The sequence below is a fragment of the Cephus cinctus genome, unplaced genomic scaffold (genome assembly GCF_000341935.2).
Source record: "Cephus cinctus unplaced genomic scaffold, Ccin1 Ccin1_scaffold0564, whole genome shotgun sequence".
NCBI classification, from domain to species: domain Eukaryota; kingdom Metazoa; phylum Arthropoda; class Insecta; order Hymenoptera; family Cephidae; genus Cephus; species Cephus cinctus.
Genome location: NW_014333216.1, coordinates 546,560 through 569,816, shown reverse-complemented (window position 1 = coordinate 569,816; position 23,257 = coordinate 546,560). Strand labels below are relative to the sequence as shown.

Below are 23,257 nucleotides of genomic sequence, written 5' to 3'. Positions count from 1 at the left end.
GGCTATTAGAGAATGCGGTCGATTCTCTGGTATTTAGCATGGGGCGAGCTAGAAAAAGACGAAGTGAAGAAATTGCTGAAATATTACCAAATTTTGAAAATGAATTGTTTCATTTTTTTTTTTTTTTTATTACGCAATGACATTGACAGTCCAACTTAAATTTTTCGTCCCCATTGTTACGTTCAGTCGCATCGAATAAAACCAATGTCAGGTCTAATGATTTTAAACATGCATCGTCACGTGTCCCGTAATGCAAATGACTGTTGGCTACACTGTCTAGTTATATTACGGTAAACGTACGTGTGGGATGCTGTCTAACCCAACGAAGCCAGACTGTAGCCATTAGAATTTGACACGTGATAAGTGAACATGCACGATGACACGAACTTAAGGATATATGTATATATATATGTAAACACGAAGATCAACGTAAAATTAATGAAAGTTTCTTCCGAATGACGTGTAGCTTCATGCAACGGGTGTCTCATTATTTTTTCGTATACGCCACCGTGTCAATTATGGGAACGACACGACATTCGTGTAAGTTCGCCTTTAAGCTTCCGCCGATCATTAATATTCCATAACGCATCTAATATTAAAAAAAAATTATTTTACAATCCCATATATCTATATGGGAGTTATATAAAATCGTAATGAGCGACAATAATAAAAAAAAAGTTAATTGCGGATCAGACCAAGCGAGCTTCACTTTTCTTCGTAGATATTTCGAGCCAATTAGCGACATTCCGCGACACAAATATCCACTTGGATCTGTCGCTGTCTCCGCGCGGTTGCATAACTGACGTGAAACGAAGAGGAGCTAAGCGAAGAGGTGGACTAGGAAAAAAAAAACGTGGCGTCGGCGTCGGCGTCGGCACGCGACGTTCTACACCTTCTACAGTACGAGACGCCTTTGGTGTCCTTTGTGATGCTGCCAACGTAAACACAAGACGCGAAGCGAACGCTTGTCGAAGTATGATAGTTGCGAATAATGTCTGCGGCGTGGGAGTCCGCCTTTAGGTTTACGGAGAATACGGTAAGGGTGTTACAGGGGCGTCGCGAGGCTAATGGAAATATCAATTGACGAGACGTACTCTTGGGAGAGATTTGAAGAATCTATACGTATAGGAATAATGTATTTCTATGGAGCGATAGGTAAAAATAAAAAAATTTATTTTTCTCGCTGCCTTGGAGACTCCGGGGTACCGTGTCCAAGAGTTGTAATCCATCATTTAAATAACCAATTTTTTCTAGGCGACGTCGCCCGTTGAGAATGGATTCGTGAAGGAATTGTGGAACTGGTTTTTTTTTTTTTTTTGAGAGAGAATTCAAAATTTTAATTCTTTGTTTGTTGAAAAATTACATTTGCTCTTTGGCAACTCTCGATGCTGACGTCAATTAATGATTTATGAGCTAACGTGAAAACTCTATCATCGATGCAATATATTTGTTATCGTACTCTGTGATAACGGAAACTCAAAAAAAAAAAAGGAAAATTTTGAAAAATCTATATCTTAGAAATGCATTTTGCTGTACCTTATAGTAGGAGGATAAATGTCAAGAGTGAATAAAAAATAATAAAAATTCAATAAAATTCATTTCCTGCTTTACGATTAGTCTGTATCTTTTAGCCTAAATCGTATATAAGGCCTAAGTCGCCGTTCACCTATTTATCCGTCAGCTTTAGGATAACACTTCATGGGTTACCAATCCCCCACTAACCCCTACCTAATAACAGTCTTTGGAATCCTAAAAAAAAAAACACTAGGAAATACCCACTGAATATCCATCCGACCTATCCGATAGTCCATTGGGTTACTTTGACAATGGGACACGTATAAATGTAAATGGATATCCCTAGGGAATTTCCGTTACTTCCCCAAAGGAAAAAAAAGACCAAATTATCCGAGCGTGGATCGAGGCCTAGTGAGATTGAACGTTCGGACTTACCAACCAGACAAATATTCAGCGACGAGATTGCCTTTGACCCTTCCTTATCTGCTCCAATATCTCACAGATAACGTTATCTCCATTAGAGCCGTCTTTTATCAAAATTTTGAAAAAAACTATATTCACGTGAAATTAGGTAACTCTCAACAAATTCGCCGGTTCCCGACTGGCAGTCATACAGTAGAACACGCGGCGTCTGTCGCTCTCTGTTCATGCAGCTTTATAAATAGGCAGCAGACACAGTCTGCCACTGACATTGGTAGGATTTTTGAAATTCGTCAAATTCCGACAGCATACCACTCCTCTCCCCTATTCTACCTCTCTGCTGTCCTCTTGTCGCCATATATATATATTAAACTACCTGACGTTTAACCCAAATCAAGAATATATAGAAAACATAAGGCAGAATCTTCGGAAGCCGGTTTTACACGTAAAAAATTCTCTAGTGCTGCAAAGAAACTGTTAAATGACAAAAGCATATACAAACGTCTCATCAGCTGACAGGTCTGCTCGGAGACGATCTTGTTAACGACGTCAGTCAAATTAGAGTCGCTGACGTCAGAATGGTGCAATACGATTTAACTAAAAATATAATAAAAATTAAAATTTTTTTTTTTCCTAGCTAAATTAAATAATGTAACGCAATCGTTAAGAATATTATAAATCGCTTCGTTCATAGATCCCGCTACTCGCGCGTTACGTAATCAGTGACAGTTCTACGGGACCTGTACGTATTTGTCCAATTTATATATATCTATCATTATCGGCAGATATTCCCGTCAAAATCCATTGTTTATTCCCGGGCGATGTTAAAAAAAAAAATGTATTTTTAATGTTTCCAGCTGGTCAACGTAGTTATTACGTAAGGGCAAACGCAATATTCGTTGTGTATTTTAGTCATCGAGCAGTCAAGCAAACACCGTGTACTAATATTTGAATACGATAATATCCATAGTGAAATTGCTTCAAAGTGATTGGCAATACGAATACGTATATGGGTACGTCGTTTTGGTAGACGCAGGTTGGCATCACTGTCGTATTCGTGATATAGGCATTTATATTCGTAAATGTGTCTGGTACATACGAAATGTATATACATATATAAATCCGTAGGGAAATATTTCTCTGTCCATTTTGCGTGGGGAATTTCTCGTCTCTTCGTTTCCGCAGCTTCGCCTCCCCTTTCGTCAAGAGGAAATTTAATATCAGAAACAATACGTGTCACTCGTTTTTGTGACGATTTACCAGATTGACGGGTCCGATATCAACCCTCGTATACGCCAACCCTGTAAACTCTACACCATGGAACCGATGTTCTCTGGCCGATGGGATTTGGCATCACATCCGCCATTAAGTCCGTATGAAATTTTACCTCGTTACACGTAAAAGCAAATGGGAGAAGTAGATTGGCTAATAGTTATCTTTTATTTACGTCACTCGTAAATTTTCAAAGGACCCGGGATTTTGACGGAAAACTAAATTTTCTTGTGAAACAAAATCCCTCCCACCGTTTTTATTCGGGTGCACTTGAAATCTGTTTCCTTGGATACGAAAATTATGAGAAAAAAATCGACTTTATTCTGGTGTTTAATTTTTTTTTTTTTTAATTTCGTCAGAAAGCTAGGAATTTTTTTTTTAATTCCCTAGCGTCTACCACCTGCGGCATCTTTCCGTCGCATTTATATTACGACGTATTAATATTTCCGTAAACCGAAGCACCGAGCATTAAGATGACACGTAATGTTAAGACGCCACTAGAGGGTCACGGAATATTCTTGATTACGTTGGTATCGTGGATACGTGACCATCCTTCCGGGCAAGTGGCGCCATCTTGCACGATGAAAGAGCCTATAATTTACGAGGACGTTTTTCGTCCGCGGGAATTTCCACAGGAATTCTTAACGTGCCCGGGATGCCGTATACATAGTTATACCTCAAGGGAATGATTTGTGCCCGAGGATCTCGACGCTGCAATCAACGATTCGTTAAGGCGGCCATTCAACGTTAACTAATCACCCTTCGTTAACGACTTTAGTCGCGCGTGAGAATAAGAGACGGAAAAATAGACGAGTTTTCGATCAGAAAATCTGATTTGTTTCGAAAAGAGTATGGTTTCGTTTTAGCAGGTAAATAAAATAATAGAGACGAAGATAACGAACCTTGGGGGTCCATGTATTTTTGTTTAACAATAATTCCCCAGACGCCACTAGGGACTTTTGGCAGACCGGTGTATTCGCCCATTCGAAAATACTCACCAACTTCTCCTGCACCAAAATCGAATCAGCCTCGAACGTTTCGCCAGGCTAAAAGGGATTCGCCTCTTTGGTATCCTTGTTTTTATACCTGCTATCCTACGGGACGGAATAACGTTTACTGGGAATTTATCGTTCGCGAAATTGGGATCAGGTGGCGCCATCGGCGCCTCTTACGAATGTATACGATAGATCTTTTTAGTCGATATCGAATTTCTCGATGGCAGACGATATAGTTATATCTAGTCATGCCAAATAGCATTGGATTCTTTTCTAGGAATAAAACTTATCGTAGGGCAAGAATAAGGGTGGAGGCAGGAAACTACCCCTGCTTGGTCTTTTATCCTACCTTTTTTTTTTATCTAACCTAACCCTACTCTTACTCTCAACTGTACGCTCCTTCCTTTCGCAGGGTATCTTCAGATAACATCCACCGGCGAGATTAAGCGACCTGGGGTATTGGGGTATCCTGGACGCCCGGCGTCCCGACGCCCTTGTAAACTCGTAATTCCTTCACTTTTCAGTTTTTTCACTTTCGGTCCTTCACTTTCAGTCAGGTTTCCATTAAAAGTCCTCTGGCCGAAGTGCACCTTGCTCGTTCGCAGGCCAAGGGATGCGGATGCTGAGGGGAAATAGAGACAGAGGGAGAGAGACGGAAGAAGCCGGATGGGGAAAAAATGGGTAGACAGGGGATGATATTGTGGCAAAACCGGAAATAGAGGTTGAGTAAGGGTTATTCAGGAATTTTTGACTTCCGTTAGGAAAACCGCATCCCTTAAAGTTTTTGGTCCAAATGTACTTGTCGGATGGGCATTGGATGAATACAAATAGGGGTTGGTATACGGGATTCGTGGGGGATGCCGTGTGCGAGGGGTGGCGAAAATTCTAAAAGTTGAAAATCCAAGCAAAAGTTCGAAACTGTTGATTTTTCAGTTTGACGACCTACCCTCTCGGCGTTCCACCCTCTTTCTTCCCTTGGGAAACTTTTTTCTCCGCCCCCTTTAAAGCAACCCTCCGTCCGGAGAATTTTGATTCTCGCGAGCAGAGCTAATTGACAGATCAAAAGGCTTTTCTGTTTTCTAGCGCTGCGAGGATTTTCGGATTGGATGCTGGCATGGACCAGAATCCAATTTTAGAAATATAGATATCCTGAGAATTCACAGTTTCGAAGATGTACCTGTAGCGTTATATGACTATAATGAAATTTTTTTTAAATTTATAATTTTTAAATTTTGAACAATTGAAATCGCAATAAATTGATGACGATTCCCTGATAAGGCCCAAAAAGGGCCTGGTTAGACACTGGATACGGAAATTCTTATTGTGGTCCCTCCTAGTGCCTGTAAGGGACCCGTATTTTATCTGGGCTGCCTCGATAATTTTCTACACCGTGTATTTTAGTTTAGCGAAGTTCCTTAGGAACCGGCCCGGTTCCTTGGCAACTTGTCTCAATTTACCAGAACTAGGCTCGTGCATTCTCGGGATCTTGGCGAAATCAGCCGAGCGATGTGCGCGTATACCGAATTGGTCCCTTGTGCTAAGTTATATTAATTTTCCAGCCGTATATATCCAAATTAACACGAATGTACTGTAACTACGTATACCGCATGAACGTTCCATTTCATCTCGGTCTTATTCATTGCTTACGTCAAATTCCGCCTGTCTAGGACAGAGATAGCGCTAGAGGAAAATAAAATAATTTCAATTAATTTATGATAAATAATAAATTTTTTTATCGCATCAAGTTAATTGTTACTAATAACTTTACTGCGAGTTGAGATATAGGATAACTCGAAACGCGGAAAATGTATTGTCATGGGGTTGGTACTGCAATTTAATTAAACTCTTTAGTACCAACCCTTAATTTTACAACCCCCCTCACTCTGGTCGAGTACAGTTGTCAGTTGAAAAAAAAGAAGGAATTTTTCATACACTATTTTATGAAATGAAATTTTCTGTCAATTTAAAAAAATATTTTTTTAAATTTTAATTCTACATTTAGACATTATCAGTATTATCGGTGCCAATCTTGGTATCGTTAATCTGTAAGATAGTGAATATATGTTTTTTCATGATTACGGAATTTTATGTGAAAACAAACGATTTCTTATTTATAAATTAAAGAATTCTCTCGAAATTTGAGCACTAAGAAATAAATGGCTCTTGAATAATTTTCAATCGACTAATTTCATCTTTCCCATGTTTCAGATTCCTACCCTCTGGATCTGCAGTTTTGCCAACGCTTCGAAATGGCCGCCAGCTTATGGTAAATTTTAAATTATACCACTAAAAAGAGAAGATTCTCTCTTTTTACATAAAAATACAAGAGTGCATTATAAATATTGCTAAACGCTCCCTGAAATATCCATTTCGTGCGAGAAATAAAAAAAAATATCCCGAACTCAGAGAATCCTCGACGTAATATACGGGAGGGACGCTTATCTACCCTCTCGATCCATTTTCAGTCCTTCCACATTTCAAAGCACCACCCGACGAGACTTACACTCTTAATTAACGTTAAGTCACCGCGTTATTAAATTGTTTTCTCGACCCCTTGAAAAATTTCAAAAGGTTGTCTTCGCAAGTGCGACGACCACCAGCGACAATCGCGCCTCTAACGGCAAACGGTGAAAATTCTCAAGAGATAGTAAGAGAAATGGCTAAAACCCTCAAGTTTTAGCACCGGCAACGGCGACAATCTCCAATCCTCTTGGCTTTCTTTTAAGTTTTGTATTGTTACTTTCTCTTTCACCCCCCCCCCTCCTTCACCATTTCTCCCACGTAACCTGTCTCTCCAAAACCTTATCCTCTGAATTATGCATTCGCAGGAATGCCACCGCGTCGCGGGCTTAAAGTCCCATACGAATTTTCTGCTATATCGCCATTGGCCAGTCGTGTATACATTGGAGCGGATCCAAAGTTGTCGCTAGTAGACAGGAATGTGGGTGCTCCTTGGCATTCGTAAGAATTTAAAGGAAAATTAGACGTCGGTCCAAAATACGTCTACTGCCAGCGTCTTAGATCGTCTGTGACGTCAGTAAGAAATTTCTTGACATCGTTGAAAGATAAAATGAGGATACTGATTGTTTCGTCCGTATAAATAAAGAAAATAATATTTGATTCTCTAATTTTCATTATAATGCAATGGTAATGAAAAATTTATTTTTAATATTTTTTTATAAAAAATTATAACGGACTTTAAGCCTCGTTCACAATTTGTCATATAACGTTATAAACGTTTGCCTCTATTGCATAGACGAAACGGTGCTGTAGAGTCTTGTCAGTTGCGCAATCGAAAGCAGGTGGCGAATGATAGATAGCGAATACCGAATGGCGGAAGGTGGTTGGCCCACGCAGACGGCGGCGGTGTCTGCGACTTCTATAAATAAACGGGGGAATCCCAAGCTGCCAGCGCCGCCCACAGGAATCCCGGACATTCAGTCGTTTCGTCGATGAAGGATCGACGGAATTCGCGGGATTTTGAATTAACGAAATTTTTCAAATTTTTCAATCGATTGGAATACCCGAAAAAGAGTTTAAATGGTAAATTTTATTTTTGAATTTTTAACAAAAAAAAATAATCAAAACTATTTTTGCAAACCCGCTCAAGACTTTACGAGAATAAATTTTGGTACCAGTGGTATTCCGTGTATATGCTAGATGTAAATTTTGAAAAATTTAACTTTTTTATCGTACGTCTAATTGTATACGGCTCGCCGATTACTGGACGTCTGCTTCGAAGTTCGATAAGACTAATGAAAAAGAAAAAGTCAAAGCGTCAAATAACAGGCTAGCTGATAGCATGAGTGACACGTGGCACTTGCGCCCCTTTGCTATCCAGGGCATTCACCCCATCGATCCGTGGGAGGGTGGCCGCTGAACTACGCTTGTATTCTTTGCTATGATGTAAAGAGGGAGACTGGATGACCCAGATTGCCTCGAGCAACCAACCCAACCAAGGAATCCACCAACCTACCCCATTCGCCTGCTCGCTATAGTTATCTCTAATGATTTACAGCTGCTGCCTACCTACTTCAACTTCCTGGTCCCTAGTGAAGATTTAATGCCAGGTTTCCTATAATGAAACAGCTTATAGACCAGTGTATACCATTTTTCTAAATTTTTTTGTTCGATTCTCAATTATATCTAAATTATTGTGGCTTTTGACTTTTTTTCTTTCATTCTGTTACAGACAATTCTGGCGGTTAGGGGAAATCAGTAGTCGATCGTTAGGGCTGGTATCAGGGCAGATCGCAGCTGGGGCGTGTAGTTGAATCAGCTGACACTTCGATCCTCGTGGCCAAAGTGGCTAAGAGCGTAAGTCCACGTAGAGTGCACCAGGAGTGCTCTGGGGTGGAGGTGCAGGTACAGGTGCAAGAGAGGAGAGCACCGAGGCGCATGCCTTACTTGGGGCCTGAAATGACATCCCGGCTGTCCGCCATGTTTTACACGGTCGAGGTCGGGGACACCAAGTTCACCATCCTCAAGCGGTATCAGAACCTCAAGCCAATCGGATCCGGAGCGCAAGGAATCGTCTGGTGAGTTATGATTTTTATTTTAGAAAAATAAATTTTTTTTTAAATCGTCATCCCCTCTCAGTTTTCATGATTCACTAGATTTAATGTTTTTTTTGAGTCTTATGAAGTATTTCGGCTATTCATTTTCGATACTACGTAATTGCCGTAGGTAAGTCTATGAAGAATTTTGTCAATGCTTGTCGAATTTTATATACTTGCTGAGTGAAGCTCTTTTTTTTTTTTTTTTTGTAAATCATCAAACAATTTTTTTGATCATTGAGGTAAGTCGAATACGGTTCATGCGTTACGTTGGTACTTTATTTAAGAAGCATTTTGGACGAAGTTATTGCAATTGTGAAAAGAAATACACAATTTTGAATTTATGAACGTAATTGAGTGCACGTAAAGTATGCTGTAAAATTTGGGGATTTTTATAAAGCCAAATCATTGCTGTATCCGATCGTCCTACGAAGGTAGAAATTTGAAAAGTTTGGACAGATCGTTGTTTTTTTTATTACTATAATTCAGCATTATCAATTTGTAAGTTCTATTTCCATTCTGCATGTTTTCCCGCCTGTACCAGTAATTCTTATATAACTTTTCGCTCATAATCCATAGTAAAAAAAGATTTCACAGATTTTCATCCTGCAGATTTATTTACCTAAAATTAACAGAACCAAGCTAACGGAAAAGACAATGTCAATAAACATAATTTCATTTCAGATTATTTTGACACTTTACCACCATTTGACCAATCTGCATGACATGAAATATCCATCCATCTTAAATCTCACATTAAAGTTATTCATTAAAAACGAGTATAATTGTCAAATCGACCCTTCATTAGAATCCTTATAAAATTCATATAATCTCAAAGTGGATGATCTCCATTATCTTTAAAAAAAAAAAAAAAAAAATCGCGATGCATTATTTTTTCTTTTTCATTCCTAAATCCTCTCAGTCCTATCATTGGTTTGGTAGCTAGCTAGTGCATACATCTAGTTAACGCACGAATCCACCATCACCACGAGCCCTGTCATCAAGAAGAGGGAGGGCCCAAAAAAAATCCAAAAAACAATCGCGAAATAAGAGCGAGCGATTAAGGGCGAGAAATAAAAAAGGGCAAAACATATATATATATATATAACGGGAGAGTATGGATAACGTGGTGACGAACTCTACGGAGGCTGGCAACATTAGGAGCGGATATCGTCGTCACGTATTCGGTGACACGGAACTCTGCATTCCGGAACGTTACGTCGACGTCGAGCCACGAGGCGTCGGCGCTCAGGGCGTCGTTTGGTGAGTGAACAGATTAATCCGGCTCAACGTAATCTAGCCGTCTACATTGGGTCATGAAAAAAAAAAAATGCTTAATAAGCCACTCAAATTCGAACCCGTTGTGACGCCACATCCAGAATCCAAAAAAAAAAAAGATCCTTACCCCATTTTATTTACACGTATTAAAATTCAAAGGCCCATTCCCAAGTTTACCTCGTTTTCCTATTTCTTTCCCCGCGGGGGAGACGCTTTTCTTTTATTTCTTCTCAAACTCGTTTTCACAAACCTTTTAATCACTTAACGAACTTTTTTTTCATTTTTGTTTCAGCGCGGCATACGACACTCTCACCGCGCAAAATGTGGCGATCAAAAAACTCTCGAGACCCTTTCAAAACGTGACACATGCCAAGAGGGCGTACAGAGAGTTCAAACTGATGAAATTGGTTAATCATAAAAACGTAAGTACCATATTTATATTTTTTTTTTAAATTGAAATCCGTGTATATTTTTGCCTCTCCTACTCTTTATATGCCCTTATTCTCATGCTTACGTCACTGGTTACAGATCATCGGATTGCTGAACGCATTCACGCCTCAACGATCCCTCGACGAATTTCAAGACGTCTATCTCGTGATGGAACTGATGGACGCAAATCTCTGTCAGGTCATCCAGATGGATCTGGACCACGAGCGGATGTCCTACCTTCTGTACCAGATGCTCTGTGGCATCAAGCATTTACACTCAGCCGGTATAATTCACAGGGTGAGTAAAAAGAATTAGACTTCTGGTATTGAACAAGCATTATAATACACGTACGTATATGCTGACTTTTATTAACATTTTGTAAAATTATTAATTGTTACTCTAAATCCAAAAACTCTCAATAACTTGTAATCGTGTGATCTGCAGGATTTGAAGCCAAGTAATATCGTGGTGAAATCTGACTGTACCCTGAAGATTTTGGATTTTGGTCTGGCAAGGACCGCCGGCACGACGTTCATGATGACTCCCTACGTCGTGACACGTTATTACCGGGCACCAGAGGTATATTATATTAGATGAATAGCCAAATTCGACAATTCAAAATAATTTGCGCAAAAAACCTCATGGACGTTTTTTTCTCAAAAATTGTTTCAAGGTCATACTGGGAATGGGTTACAAGGAGAACGTGGATATATGGTCGGTAGGCTGTATTATGGGTGAAATGATAAGAGGAGGTGTACTGTTTCCCGGTACGGATCACATTGATCAATGGAACAAGATCATCGGTAAGCTCAAAAAGCATTGATAAGGATAAATAAAAATTTACAAGAAATTTTCTATCACTCTTTCCCACTTCAGAACAACTTGGCACGCCTGCGCAAGAGTTCATGCAACGGCTGCAACCGACGGTGAGGAATTACGTCGAGAATAGGCCGCGGTATCCAGGATATCCTTTCGAGAGGCTATTTCCGGATGTCCTATTCCCATCGGACTCGTCCGAACACAATAGATTAAAAGGTGAAGATACACGAGAATGAATGTAAATAATCGCCATAATAAAAGCACGCTAATGGACCCTTTGTAATTCCATAGCGAGCCAAGCCAGAGATCTGCTCTCCCGCATGCTAGTGATTGACCCGGAGCGACGTATTTCCGTGGACGATGCCCTTTTGCACAATTATATTAACGTCTGGTACGACGAGGGCGAAGTCAATGCCGTAAGTATCTGTAAGATATGGACCTATCATCGCTAACATTATAATTAATGATTTTTGTCATTGATCCATTTCCAGCCTGCACCAGGTCCCTACGACCACAGCGTGGACGAGAGGGAACACACGGTTGATCAATGGAAAGAATTGATCTATCAGGAGGTGATGGAGTACGAGACTAATCACAATCCAGCGGCAGTGGCCCAGGCGGCGGAACCGGCTGGTTCACGGTAGACGCTGTGATTTGGATATCCATTTCCGGTAGCAAGAGGAAGAGAAATGAATAAGACAAGTAAAAGGGAGGAATAAGAAGTTTATCGAATACCGGAAGGAGGCAAGATTTAATGACGAATCGAGTTGTTGGATGGGACGATGATTGATTTCGATGAGGATTGTATGAGCATGATAAAGCGAAAGTACGTCTATTAACGATAGTATGAGTTATCATTGTGATGTGATCACTGATGTCGAGGATCCGATGTGTAATGAGTAATCGAGCCTTTTTAACCGGGAATAAAGAAAAACGTAAAAAGCTTTTACGAGTGCAACAAAGTGGGAGTATTGTATGACGCGTTGACGTTGCTAGAAAGAGGATATATTAATCTATTATTACTAAGAGTAAGCTATGCGCATGCGCAGATGATGGCGAGTATTATCGCTCAAGTCTTTAACGAGAAACACGAAGGATATGAAAAGTGAATGAAAACTCACGTCTTATGTTCAAGAGAAAAGGAACAACAATAATAACAATAACGGCAACAAAAAAGTAACGTCATTGTATGAGAAAATAGTGTGCCTGTCTTTTTTCTTTCTGTCTTTCCTTTCTCTGTCTCTCTCTCTCTCTCTCTCTCCCTCAATCTCTCTATGATTGTATACGAGCGAGCGAGCGAGTGCCTTCAATGTGATGAACTGTGTACGTCGAGAATGCAAGAAGACAAAAAATAATAGTGACGTTACTAAATAAAAAATAAAATGGTGGACTGGTTTACTGCTAGTTGGCATAAGTGACTACGCGATTGAGGTTATGGCGTCTCCATATACGAAAATGCGAAATTAATAAAGTAAAGAGCGATCAATGCGTTTAATACTGCGTCTAATCGCAATTGGTAGAATGTATCGATAATATTAATAGGAGAAAGTCCCAATCGATTAGAGATGCGTATTGATTTATTCTCTGATTAATCAAATGCCGGAGAGAAAATAACTTTTATCGATATTTCACAAAGCCACCGCATTATCCAGGCAGCGCGGCAATCGCACGCTGATATATATCTCTCTCTATCAGTATATCTTTCTCTTTCTCCGTCTTTCGGGCTGATTTTTCGAACTTCCGTCCGCGACAATTACTCACAATTTTCGTACATCCGCCATGCGCACTGTTACCTTTGCGATAACTTCCGGCTCTGAGTTCCAAGTTCGTTGATCCTCGAGACAATCTTGCGCGTCTCGCTGCCATCTCTTGTTTCTCTATTTTTTTTTTCTTCATTCTCAAGAGGGTCAAAATAATAAAATAAGAACGCTGTTAACCCTTTGCGAAAAAAAAGAAATGGAGGAACAAGGATATAAAAGAGAAGAAAAATTGCGACAGTATAATCTGTGCAAAAAAATAGTAAGACTATTTTACTCGTCGCGAATCATTAATTTCGAGACGAAGCGGACTGCCGATATTCCCTTGTGAATGATATAGTAGCTAAAATCATTTTTTTGATTCGCTGCCAATGACAGGCTTCTTGTGCGAAATATTTTTTATAACCCTGACCTGTCCCTCCCCACCCTCAATCATCCCAACCCCATTTCCCATCTCATATTAAAGTTGGCAAAATCCCAAGCAGACCCATATACATATATATACTTTTAATGCGATTTTGCGAATAATCGGTAATACCTTGCGCCAGCGTACGTTACGAGCTTCGAGCGTGTGATTGTCTTTTTTACAAGAAAAGAAAAGAAATAAGAAAATCAATACAAAACGAAAGTCGACTTTCGTCTTTTTAAGGAAAAATTTATTATCGATAACTGATCAAAGCATTACGGATTTATAATGCGCGAAATCCATTTGCTAAATCACGCTAAATATATCCCGGGTATATTTTTGCCCATTGGAACGTTAAACGCAATACCGATATATTTTTCGTATGACGATTTTTAATCGTGGGAACAAATATCATCGAGATTACCGAAACGCATATACGAATTTTGCTGCATGGTTAATAATTGTTGGACTGTTTTGGTTGAACACATGGTTTGCCATTTATTTTTTTTCCGAAAAAACAATCGAGAAAAATATATAATCTCAGAGAGGAGACAGTTTTACGCTCGATCCGTCTCGTATTTGTTTACGGAAGTCGCATTTATGTGTAAAAAAAAAGAAAATACAGGAAAATACAAGAGGTGGGAATAAGGAATGAATGTTGCATTAAGAATCCAAAAAATTCTACGAAATTCGTTACCGTTCGTACGGTCTCGAGGTGAGGGAGTCTTGTAAGAAAAAAAAAAATTAAATTCTCGCACATCCATAATGGATGACACTCTCGTATTATCGATTACTGTATCATCGAACGAGCTGAGAGTAATCGTAAAATCATTAAGGAAAGTAACTCTACACTTGATAAATTTGAATTTGTACATAATTAGAAGGTAGATCGATGTACACAAAAAAGAACGAGAAACCTATCGATGCGTTACTGCGACACCGTTGACCATCACGGCTAAAATTACGTCCGTTATATATTAATATACATTTTTGTTTTCTGTTCTGTAACAAGGAAAATATTGGAAATTCATATGCGACATTATTGAATAATAGACGTCGTGCTTGGCAGTAAAGGCGAATTCAAAGAATTCTTATGAAATCGTATAGGGAATAATTATTTTATTTAATTGTATTACGAATTTCGAAAAAAAAAACTAGCTGACTAGCTCTACGACTTTTTAACAAAAAAAAAAAAATAATAATTTTCTATTTAGTCACCAATTCAGTTCAATATGGCAAAAATTATTTCACGAGAGTTCACGTAACCGAGTATTAACTTTTGAAACGTCTTGTAGAAAATTACATATGCACTTTTTCTTCACTTGTATCAAGTATTAATTTTTCTTATTTGATTAGCAAGTGAAAAAAAAAGAAAATGTAATTTTTCAAAACGACGTACGAGACTTTTCAAATTTGTATAAATACAGATTAACGTAACGCTAATTGTGAACGCGACATATTGGCAAGGAGTAGTTGAATTTTTTTTTTAATCTACATGATTCTGGGCACTGTGTAATAAAATTGTGTAGTCACGTTAATTCGCTGCTATTAATTATTGATTTTAATTACTGTAATGATTCTCATCGAATCCAGTTAGTTAATTAGATTTTACCAAATTTCACTAACGCCTCGCATCCATACCAATATCGATGTCGAATTTTCCATGTTACACTCGGTTATTTAATAAACAAACAAAATCACACTCTTTCTCTAATCGTTATAAGCGATACGATTTAATCACAGATCAATCTTGCGTTACAAATAACGTTCGCTCAGTCGCGTGAGGGAATCCAAGATTCTTAATATAAAATATGAATCGAGCAAAAGAATCGATAACTTTCCCAGAGTGACGTCATCGAGCGTTATCAATTTTCAAAAATTACCAAAAAAAAAAAATCAGACAAGTCAAGTGTAACGATTAAAAGAGGCGTAAGAGAACGTCGGGCCTTTTGGTAAATTCGTGTATTTATTATTATTATTATTACACGTGACGTAGCTCACTTTCGTACATGATATTAATATATGTATAGCGATGCGTAGCGAAAAGTGAATATGATTAATGACATGTAGTAATTAATTGCTCGATTAATCAAGATTATTGTGATTGAAATTAAAAACAAGTCGCTAACGAGCCCTCGTTACCTTGAATCGACGTTGAACGAAAGTGCATGTGTTACAGTTGCCGAAAAAGTGTGAGAGAGGAGGGAAGTGGGGTGGATACGAATAAAGTTGAACAAGGGGGTTAAACGATAAAGGGATGTTACAACTTATAGAATCCGAATAAATATTAACGATAGTGGTGGACAACGGGATCGGAGAACGATAATGATAACGATGATTATAAAATTGTATTTATTACGAATAATTGAAACTACAAATATTAACTAATGAATGAGTAATTGTAATGTAACGTTGAATTTTTATTTTCCACGAATGATAGTTATGTGAATATATTGCTACAGTCCGATCCAAATAATCAAGCTTTTGTAACACTAATTATAATAAAGTAATAATGATAATATTACTGATAATTACGTAATTACGTATTACAGGCAGTAACTGATATGCGAATTGGTAATGATACACGTTATCGCATATAGGTGGTGCACGGATTCCAGAAATCTTTAAAAAAAAAAATTCATCACGGTCCCACGTTATCACGTATATCGGTTATCGTGAAAAATGACAGTCCGCGATTTTATTGGCATAAAGAATTAATCGAGTGACATCTTTTTTCTTGGAATGCTTATGATGGCAAGCGTAACACAAATTAAAGATAATTATCAAACTCTCATGATTTTTGAGAAAGGGCATGCAAGCTCATTCATATGTCATGACGAAGATTTTGAAAAAAAAAAAAAAAAAAAAAAATTAAGGATTTTTGGAAAAGGCAACGCGAGGTGGGGTTGGGGCGAGGTGATATATCCAAGTAAAGGTAACGAGATAAATAATAATAATAATAATAATACCAACAAATAATGATTAAAATAAAAATAATAACAATAAGTCATAAGTAACACTTAACTATAATTAATTGGTTAATCAAGTAACGATAATCCTTCTCTTAGGGCGATAAGAGGCAAATACAAAAAAAAAAGATAAACAGAATATTTTGAACGGTCGATAATTGGGTGATGAAAGACGAGAAGGGAGAAGAGGAATTAAAGAAAATGAAAAGGAAACTGAAACACAATAATGTCCATGTTGCTGATTTAGCAGTGAGAGGTTAGAGTGCGTTTAGAGGCAACTTAGTTTAGTTAGTTAGCGAGTTAGTTAGTTAGTTCTTATACTAGAAACAAGACGAGGAAGAATGAAGAAAGAAAAAAACGTCATAAGTGTAGCTTTTAGACCTAGGCTAGACTAGAGTAAACCTAGACTAGGCTAGGCTAGGTTTCGTTCCGAGGTAGTTTATCATGGCTGATCCTTATTTATTAAGGACAGGGAGCCGGAAGTTACTCTAATTAATCGCCAATGCTCGCAAATCAGCATCCGAAAAGAGATGTTCACTCTTAACCGCAAGTCCCGTAAAGCTCCGTTACCGTGTAGTCTCTTGTGGAGAGGCTGGCTCCTTATGGATTCTTTTTTTGAAAATTCCCAAAAATATATTCGATATACGAATCGATGACGATCCGACGGCATTTTGAAAAAACGTATCATTCGACACGGTTACGTCGTACATCACGAGATGAAAAAAAAAAAATAAACTTAAAATTGAATACAAATTTTGGATTTTCATTATTACCAAATTTTTTGCATAAATAACGCTTTAATTTCTTCTGAGCTCTTTAGCACGTGCCTTGTACAGCCTTCTGCACTATTTTTATCTTTCGTATACTCTGTATTATTATTATTTTTTTTTTTTCTAAAAATCACGAAATTTCAAAACGCCGTCGGTCACGATCCGTACGCGATGAAATGATAAAAATCACATGGATATGATGAATCTACAGATTTTTGTTCTTTTAAATTGTACAGTCACCGGAGAGAATGATAAAAAAGTTGATTATAAAAATTTTTTTTTTTTTTTCAAAAAGCCAGCTATCAGCTATCAGAGAGTCTTAGATGTTACACCGTACAGTAGTGGTTATGTAATAATATACGCAAGACATTATATAGAGACACGCGTTATCAGGTATAACGATTTGATAACGCACAAAGGACATAGACACATACGAAACCAAAAAAAATCTAGACGCAGCAACAGCAACGCAAATGCGCCACCCTGAACTATTATAAATATAACTATACCGATATCACGAAATATATACCTCTTCTGTAAATATTATATAAACAATAATTATTATATATATTGATCGATACGATAATAACGGCATGTAAAATCATGGAATGCGACTAATATATGCTAATGATTAAAAAGATCATCGGCCGACGACGATCGTCACGATTAAATTACAACGGACGCCAATGATGATCGACGCCGATTGTAATCGCGATGACGATTTACGAGATGTAATTATAAATTGCGATATTGTTTTACGACCGGATGGACGTATCATTTATTTGTGAATAATTCATTACGATGATAATATAGTTATATTGTCGCGACGATATGATATAATTATATTTATCGGCACGGTATATAAATAATTATAAATAAAAAATCATCATCGATGATAATTAAATACGACGATTAGTCGATGATAGTAGCTTGATCGATGACGGCAATGTTGATTGTGATTATTTTTTTTTGTTTAATTATTATAATTGTAATTGATTATTATCGGTTATTATTATTATCATTATTATTATTATTATCATTATATTTACTCCTATCGTCATTAATCCGAACCATACGATTTCGTGGCAACACCGAAGCTGTCACTGTGACGTAAAATTTGGTTAAAAACAAAAATGAACTCAAAAACCTTATCATTCGTGTAATTAACTACGGGCGAGTATACAGTTTAGAATTTGAATAGCGATCATCGATAATTTTGTAGATGCGGGAGTAAAGGAAGAAAAAGGTTAAAAAAACGGGAAAAGAAAAAAAAAAGAAAATCGAATGAGGGATTCTCTATGATTTTGTGGAGAGGTTTGATTTTTGGAGGGAAAAAAATGTGGTACAGGGGTACGTTACGTGGTAATAGATTTTCGAAAAATTGGTTATATGACGCGGAGTAACGAATGTTTCCGTAGGGGCGTATCCTTTTTCTCTCTTTATCTTATCATTTTTCCTATGATCGGCAATCGGATTCTTATCCACGTTTGAATTTGGCGCTTCTCACGCGACGCGTTTGACATTTCGACGAATTCGAAAATTGTACGAATATACCGACGGAATAATGTGCAATGATACGCGCGCAGACTCGACAGAAGTGTGCGCGCGTGTCTCTTGATTATTACGAGTATGAAATCGGCCATTTGCTATTGAAAATTAATCGATTACGTGCGCAATTCTTATAGATCGGAATGAGGCAGGACAATGGCGAACGATTACAGGGCATTCTTGAATGTGTTTTATAAGCGCGAAAGATTTTGCTGGTTTCTTACGTATTGCGAATCCCCTTCTGGAATGAAAGAGAAAAAGAACGAGCGCAGAACGTAGATGGAGGATATGAGGGTCGAAGGATGGAAGGGATGTAAAAAAAATTATTTATGAGAGGAAACCAATAATCCAGTACTAACGTGATCGTACCATTGGGCTAAATTGTCTCATTCTTGAATATTATCAACAATCAATTGCTGGCGTAAACGATATAATTATTTATTGGCAACTGAACCAATGCTCAAAGACGCTGTTGGTTTATATTAATAAAAAGAAGCTAACGAACCACAATTTTCTTTACCTGTCTGTACCTATAGGCCTGTATTGTATATGCAGTGAAATAAGGGATGAATAAAAAAAAAAGTATGGACACTTTTTATATGCATGATTTATAAGTTTTAATTTTAATATTAAAGGAGATATACCATGTTGTATGTGAATGAATTATTGGTTATTTAAATTGATGTTTTAAAATATTATCATGGGCTTGTCATTGACTGTTCACTATAACTTATCCCCATCCAAGCTTCCTGGCCGTGTAGGCGTTTTACGCTGTAATTATATAAACTTGGGAGAAAGTCCAATTTTTCTGTTTAACGTTCAAAAATATTGATCCGGTAGTTGATTTTTTGACAAATTTTTTTTTCAACTTTTTTATTATAACTCTTCAGACGAACGACGATCGAACTTCATTTTACTTGGTAAAAAATTTATCGAAATATATCCTGAAGATGGGGAACGCGAGATGTACATTTACTTCAGTCGAATTGCGTATTGCATCCAGATCCTTTATGGGGTATACGAGTGTAGAAATAGGAATGAGTAAAACTTGAATTTCAATTGAATACGTCGTAATATTATTTCTGTACAAGTGCAGTGGGGTATATAAATATATGTATAATATATTCAAATATTTATTCCAGGAGGATCCACGTATTGCATATATATATATATATATATACATATATACATATATGTATGCATCCGTGTCACTTGGATAAATCCAGAATCTGGGCAGGTATGTATGCACATGTAAATACCGTATTCCTGACTTTTTGACTAAAAATACTACCAGCCGAAGAAGGATCGTATCCTGTTTTACATATGAATAACAGCGCGATAGCTCTACACTTTTATTCCAAATACCAGGGAATTTTATGCCGCTAAAGCTACATGGTATCGGCATTGTTAAATCTAGACTTTGACTTCTTTTCAACAGTGGAGACCAGGACTAACCGGAAACGTATCACAGACTCTCACTCCCCCATTGTGTAATAAAAGAATGAATAGAGAGAATCGCCATTTTATCATGCAAATTTCTAAAAGCTTGTACTTATATATAACAATATAGTATATACCCATATTGTATATATACAACATATATTGTTTATCGTACTCCCTTGGAATCATCAATAAGGATGAAATAGGTAATTTGGAAACACATGAAAAAAGAATCCGGTAATGCAGGAACATATAGGTATAGTAGCGATGCAATAGAAAACAATAACTGTAAATCAACAAACGTTACAACTTCGCAAAGACGGTGTTGCCGATGCATAAAGGGCCAAGGTGGAAAAAAAAACCCAAACATTTTGTTAGTTCTTATAGTTAAGCATTCATATCCCAATAAATTCCAAATAGACATGCGGATTGGGTCATTCCAAGTATTGCCAGTGCAACTGAAAACCACAAAAGAAAATGAAGAAAAAGTGGAAATCAACACAGGACTCTACGGCAGGAGGGGTGAAGGGGTACCTTAAACGTGATAAGAGTAAGTGGAGCAAAGTTGTGAATACACCACAGAACGGGCATCACGTAGCGGCAATAGTGAGTACATCAAAATTAGAATTTTAATATATAAATGTATGTGTCCAGAGTGAGGATGGCTGGGTTGAAGGCTAAGCCACTCGCAACAATGGATTGTGATAGCCCCTACTGAGCGTGTATATTTAGTCGATTGTGACTACACAATAAATAGATATATACTTAATCAACAGATTGTCTTGAACGTTTGTGATCCCTAAATCCATTGGTCGACGCTCGTTCGTTGGTGGCTAGCAACGTGTAGCACGGGATCCGTGAAAACGGAATAGACCGCGTAAGAGCATACGCCGCTTTGGCTACAACACGCCGGTGTAAGAGCGCAGGAATCCGTAACAGACGGCAGACATATATAAGGACAACGTATCACAAGGAAAGTCAGTTATTAGCAGACAACCGACGAGGAAAGTTCTAAAATAATAACCTAGTAGAATAGCTAAAGTGCTATGAGTCGATGCTTGCAGAGACGAATAGGAAGCAGTAGGGAGATGCACCAGAGATGAGCAGGGACATGCACAACGCTACGGTTTTCGGCGGTACCAAAATCATGCCGCTAAATCGTAGCGGCAAGTCTGGAAGTAGGATTCTGTGATCATCGCCTCCGTCGACAATGCAAATCCCGTCGTAGTCGAGCTAAACGTGAACACGAACGCGTAGCTTGGCGGGCAGAGGTTCTCCGCTACTCACTGCTGGTTTCCAAAACAACTCTTAGAACGAGACCGGGAAATATAGAACTTCTCAAGAATTATTGAAAAAGCTTATTGTTGAAATATTTTTAAGACATTTTTAAGAAAGTGCCAACTTGACACCCGTGTAGCACCTCAATTTTTACTAAATATTATTGGATCTTGATTTACTTTCAAAATTTATTCAAAATATAAAATTGAAGCTAAATGAAAATTTTGCAGAATATACGGAGTAGATAAAATTTGAATTGAAATTGTAGAATATCGAAAATAAATTACATTCCAATTGAAATATTAATAAATTAAGTGTTTGTAACATTAAAATAATTAATTAAATCAATAAAGTAAAATATGATCACTCAGAAATTGGAAATTCAGGCCAAGCATATTTATAAATTACTGGAAGTTGCCCAAAATTGTATGCGCGCAAATTCGTCGCGGCAGGACTCTGGGAGTGGGAGATGGCAGAGAGTGGGGGTGAGCGCTGGAGGCAGCGCCCGGACTCCGAGCGCTCATTCTTCCACGAGCCGGTCTCCTATACTGGTCTCTTGGAATCATTAGTCTTATTTATTTTGAACATTCTTCTCTTTCTATATCTATTTCTTCTTTACATTCGAATTTCTTTATCTGTCACTCTTTACTTTCTGATTTATCTCTTTCTTTATTTCTTCTCTACTTTTATATTCCTTACTTTTCTACTTCTTAACTTCTTTATTTCTATCTTCCCTTCTGTCTTCTCGTTTCATTCTATTCCCTCTCACTTTCCATTGTGCTTGTTTTACTTGTCCTATTCCTTTGGTCGGGTCGAGCATATTAATTCAAGTAGTCATATAAGAGTAGTCATCCGGTTAGTGCAGCTAGACTTAAGACCATGGTGTCGGGGGTTGCCCTTCCGCCTCTTCCGCTGAGCTTGCTCAGTGGTTGGTGGCCCAAGTTGTGGCCGCAACAGGACCTTATGGGTCTCCCGACGGGGGCCTTGAGCCCCCTTAGGGTATCTACGGCCATGGTCTTTCGTATAGTGAATCTAGCCAGGTGTCTAGCTCTCGCGTATTTAGTATAATTTGTTCGCTTTGCTAAAAACGCTCCAACATGTCGTTGACCCTTGGGCACTTGTGTGGGTAGAGACGATCCTATTTGTCCGTGGGGAGGTCGGAGGGGTAGTCCGTTGACTTTGGGTAAAGTCCTACTTGTGCTTGTGCTTGGGGGTCACTTCACTTGGGGTAGGTGCGGGTGCTATTGAGCACCCGCTAGTATAAAGTCACCCTCTGTCGGAGACATTTTGCGCGGGGATCGATGGCTAACGGGGCCCGCCGCCGGCGGCGGGCGTGGTTCCTTACGTCTAACCCACTGGGCTCGCCCGTGGGAAGGGACGGAGGTTGTAGCGTTAAATATCGTCCTTCCGGATGTCCCGGCGTGCCCGCAAGGGTTCGCTGGGTGCTACGCCCGCGGTCTTTCGTTGCGGTGAATCTTGACTAAGGGCAGACCTTTCGCGTTTAACTTGTCCCTTTCGCGTTTAACTTATCTTAGCTTCTTCGCGTTTAACTTCACCTTACCCCCTTGTGCGTTTTTCTTGTCCCTCGACCCGACTTCCTTCCCTTCCTGAGGTTTTTCCCCCCTAGTCCTGTGCGCGAAAGCCGCAGGACTCGGGGGTTTTCCTCAAAAAAAAACAAAAAAAAACACGGTCCCCTATGGGGCTTCGGAGGGGTCGTAGCTCCATTGTGGAGAGGTAGGACCTCACGGAAATGGGCGGGGTGGGGCCCATTTCGCTCCCTCATACTTCCTACTTTTCCTACTTTT

At 38.5% G+C, this 23,257-nt stretch overlaps 1 protein-coding gene across 4 annotated transcripts in view; it reads left to right on the top strand.

Moving 5' to 3' along the window:
* Positions 1 to 19,429, top strand: part of LOC107268543 (stress-activated protein kinase JNK) — a 112,475-nt gene extending 93,046 nt beyond the window's left edge. The window contains exons 5-13 of one of the 4 annotated variants that reach the window (XM_015741424.2): positions 6,411 to 6,468; positions 8,395 to 8,740; positions 10,329 to 10,458; positions 10,565 to 10,762; positions 10,910 to 11,044; positions 11,139 to 11,268; positions 11,342 to 11,500; positions 11,576 to 11,700; positions 11,776 to 11,928. In XM_015741424.2, the coding sequence (XP_015596910.1) occupies positions 8,601 to 8,740; positions 10,329 to 10,458; positions 10,565 to 10,762; positions 10,910 to 11,044; positions 11,139 to 11,268; positions 11,342 to 11,500; positions 11,576 to 11,700; positions 11,776 to 11,928 (1,170 nt within the window). In that variant the 5' untranslated portion in view covers positions 6,411 to 6,468; positions 8,395 to 8,600. Of the gene's footprint in view, positions 1 to 6,410; positions 6,469 to 8,394; positions 8,741 to 9,680; positions 10,022 to 10,328; positions 10,459 to 10,564; positions 10,763 to 10,909; positions 11,045 to 11,138; positions 11,269 to 11,341; positions 11,501 to 11,575; positions 11,701 to 11,775 lie in introns of those variants that run through there. The other 3 variants (XM_015741421.2, XM_015741420.2, XM_015741422.2) reach the window with 3 other exon arrangements.
* Positions 19,430 to 23,257: the final 3,828 nt, after the last annotated feature.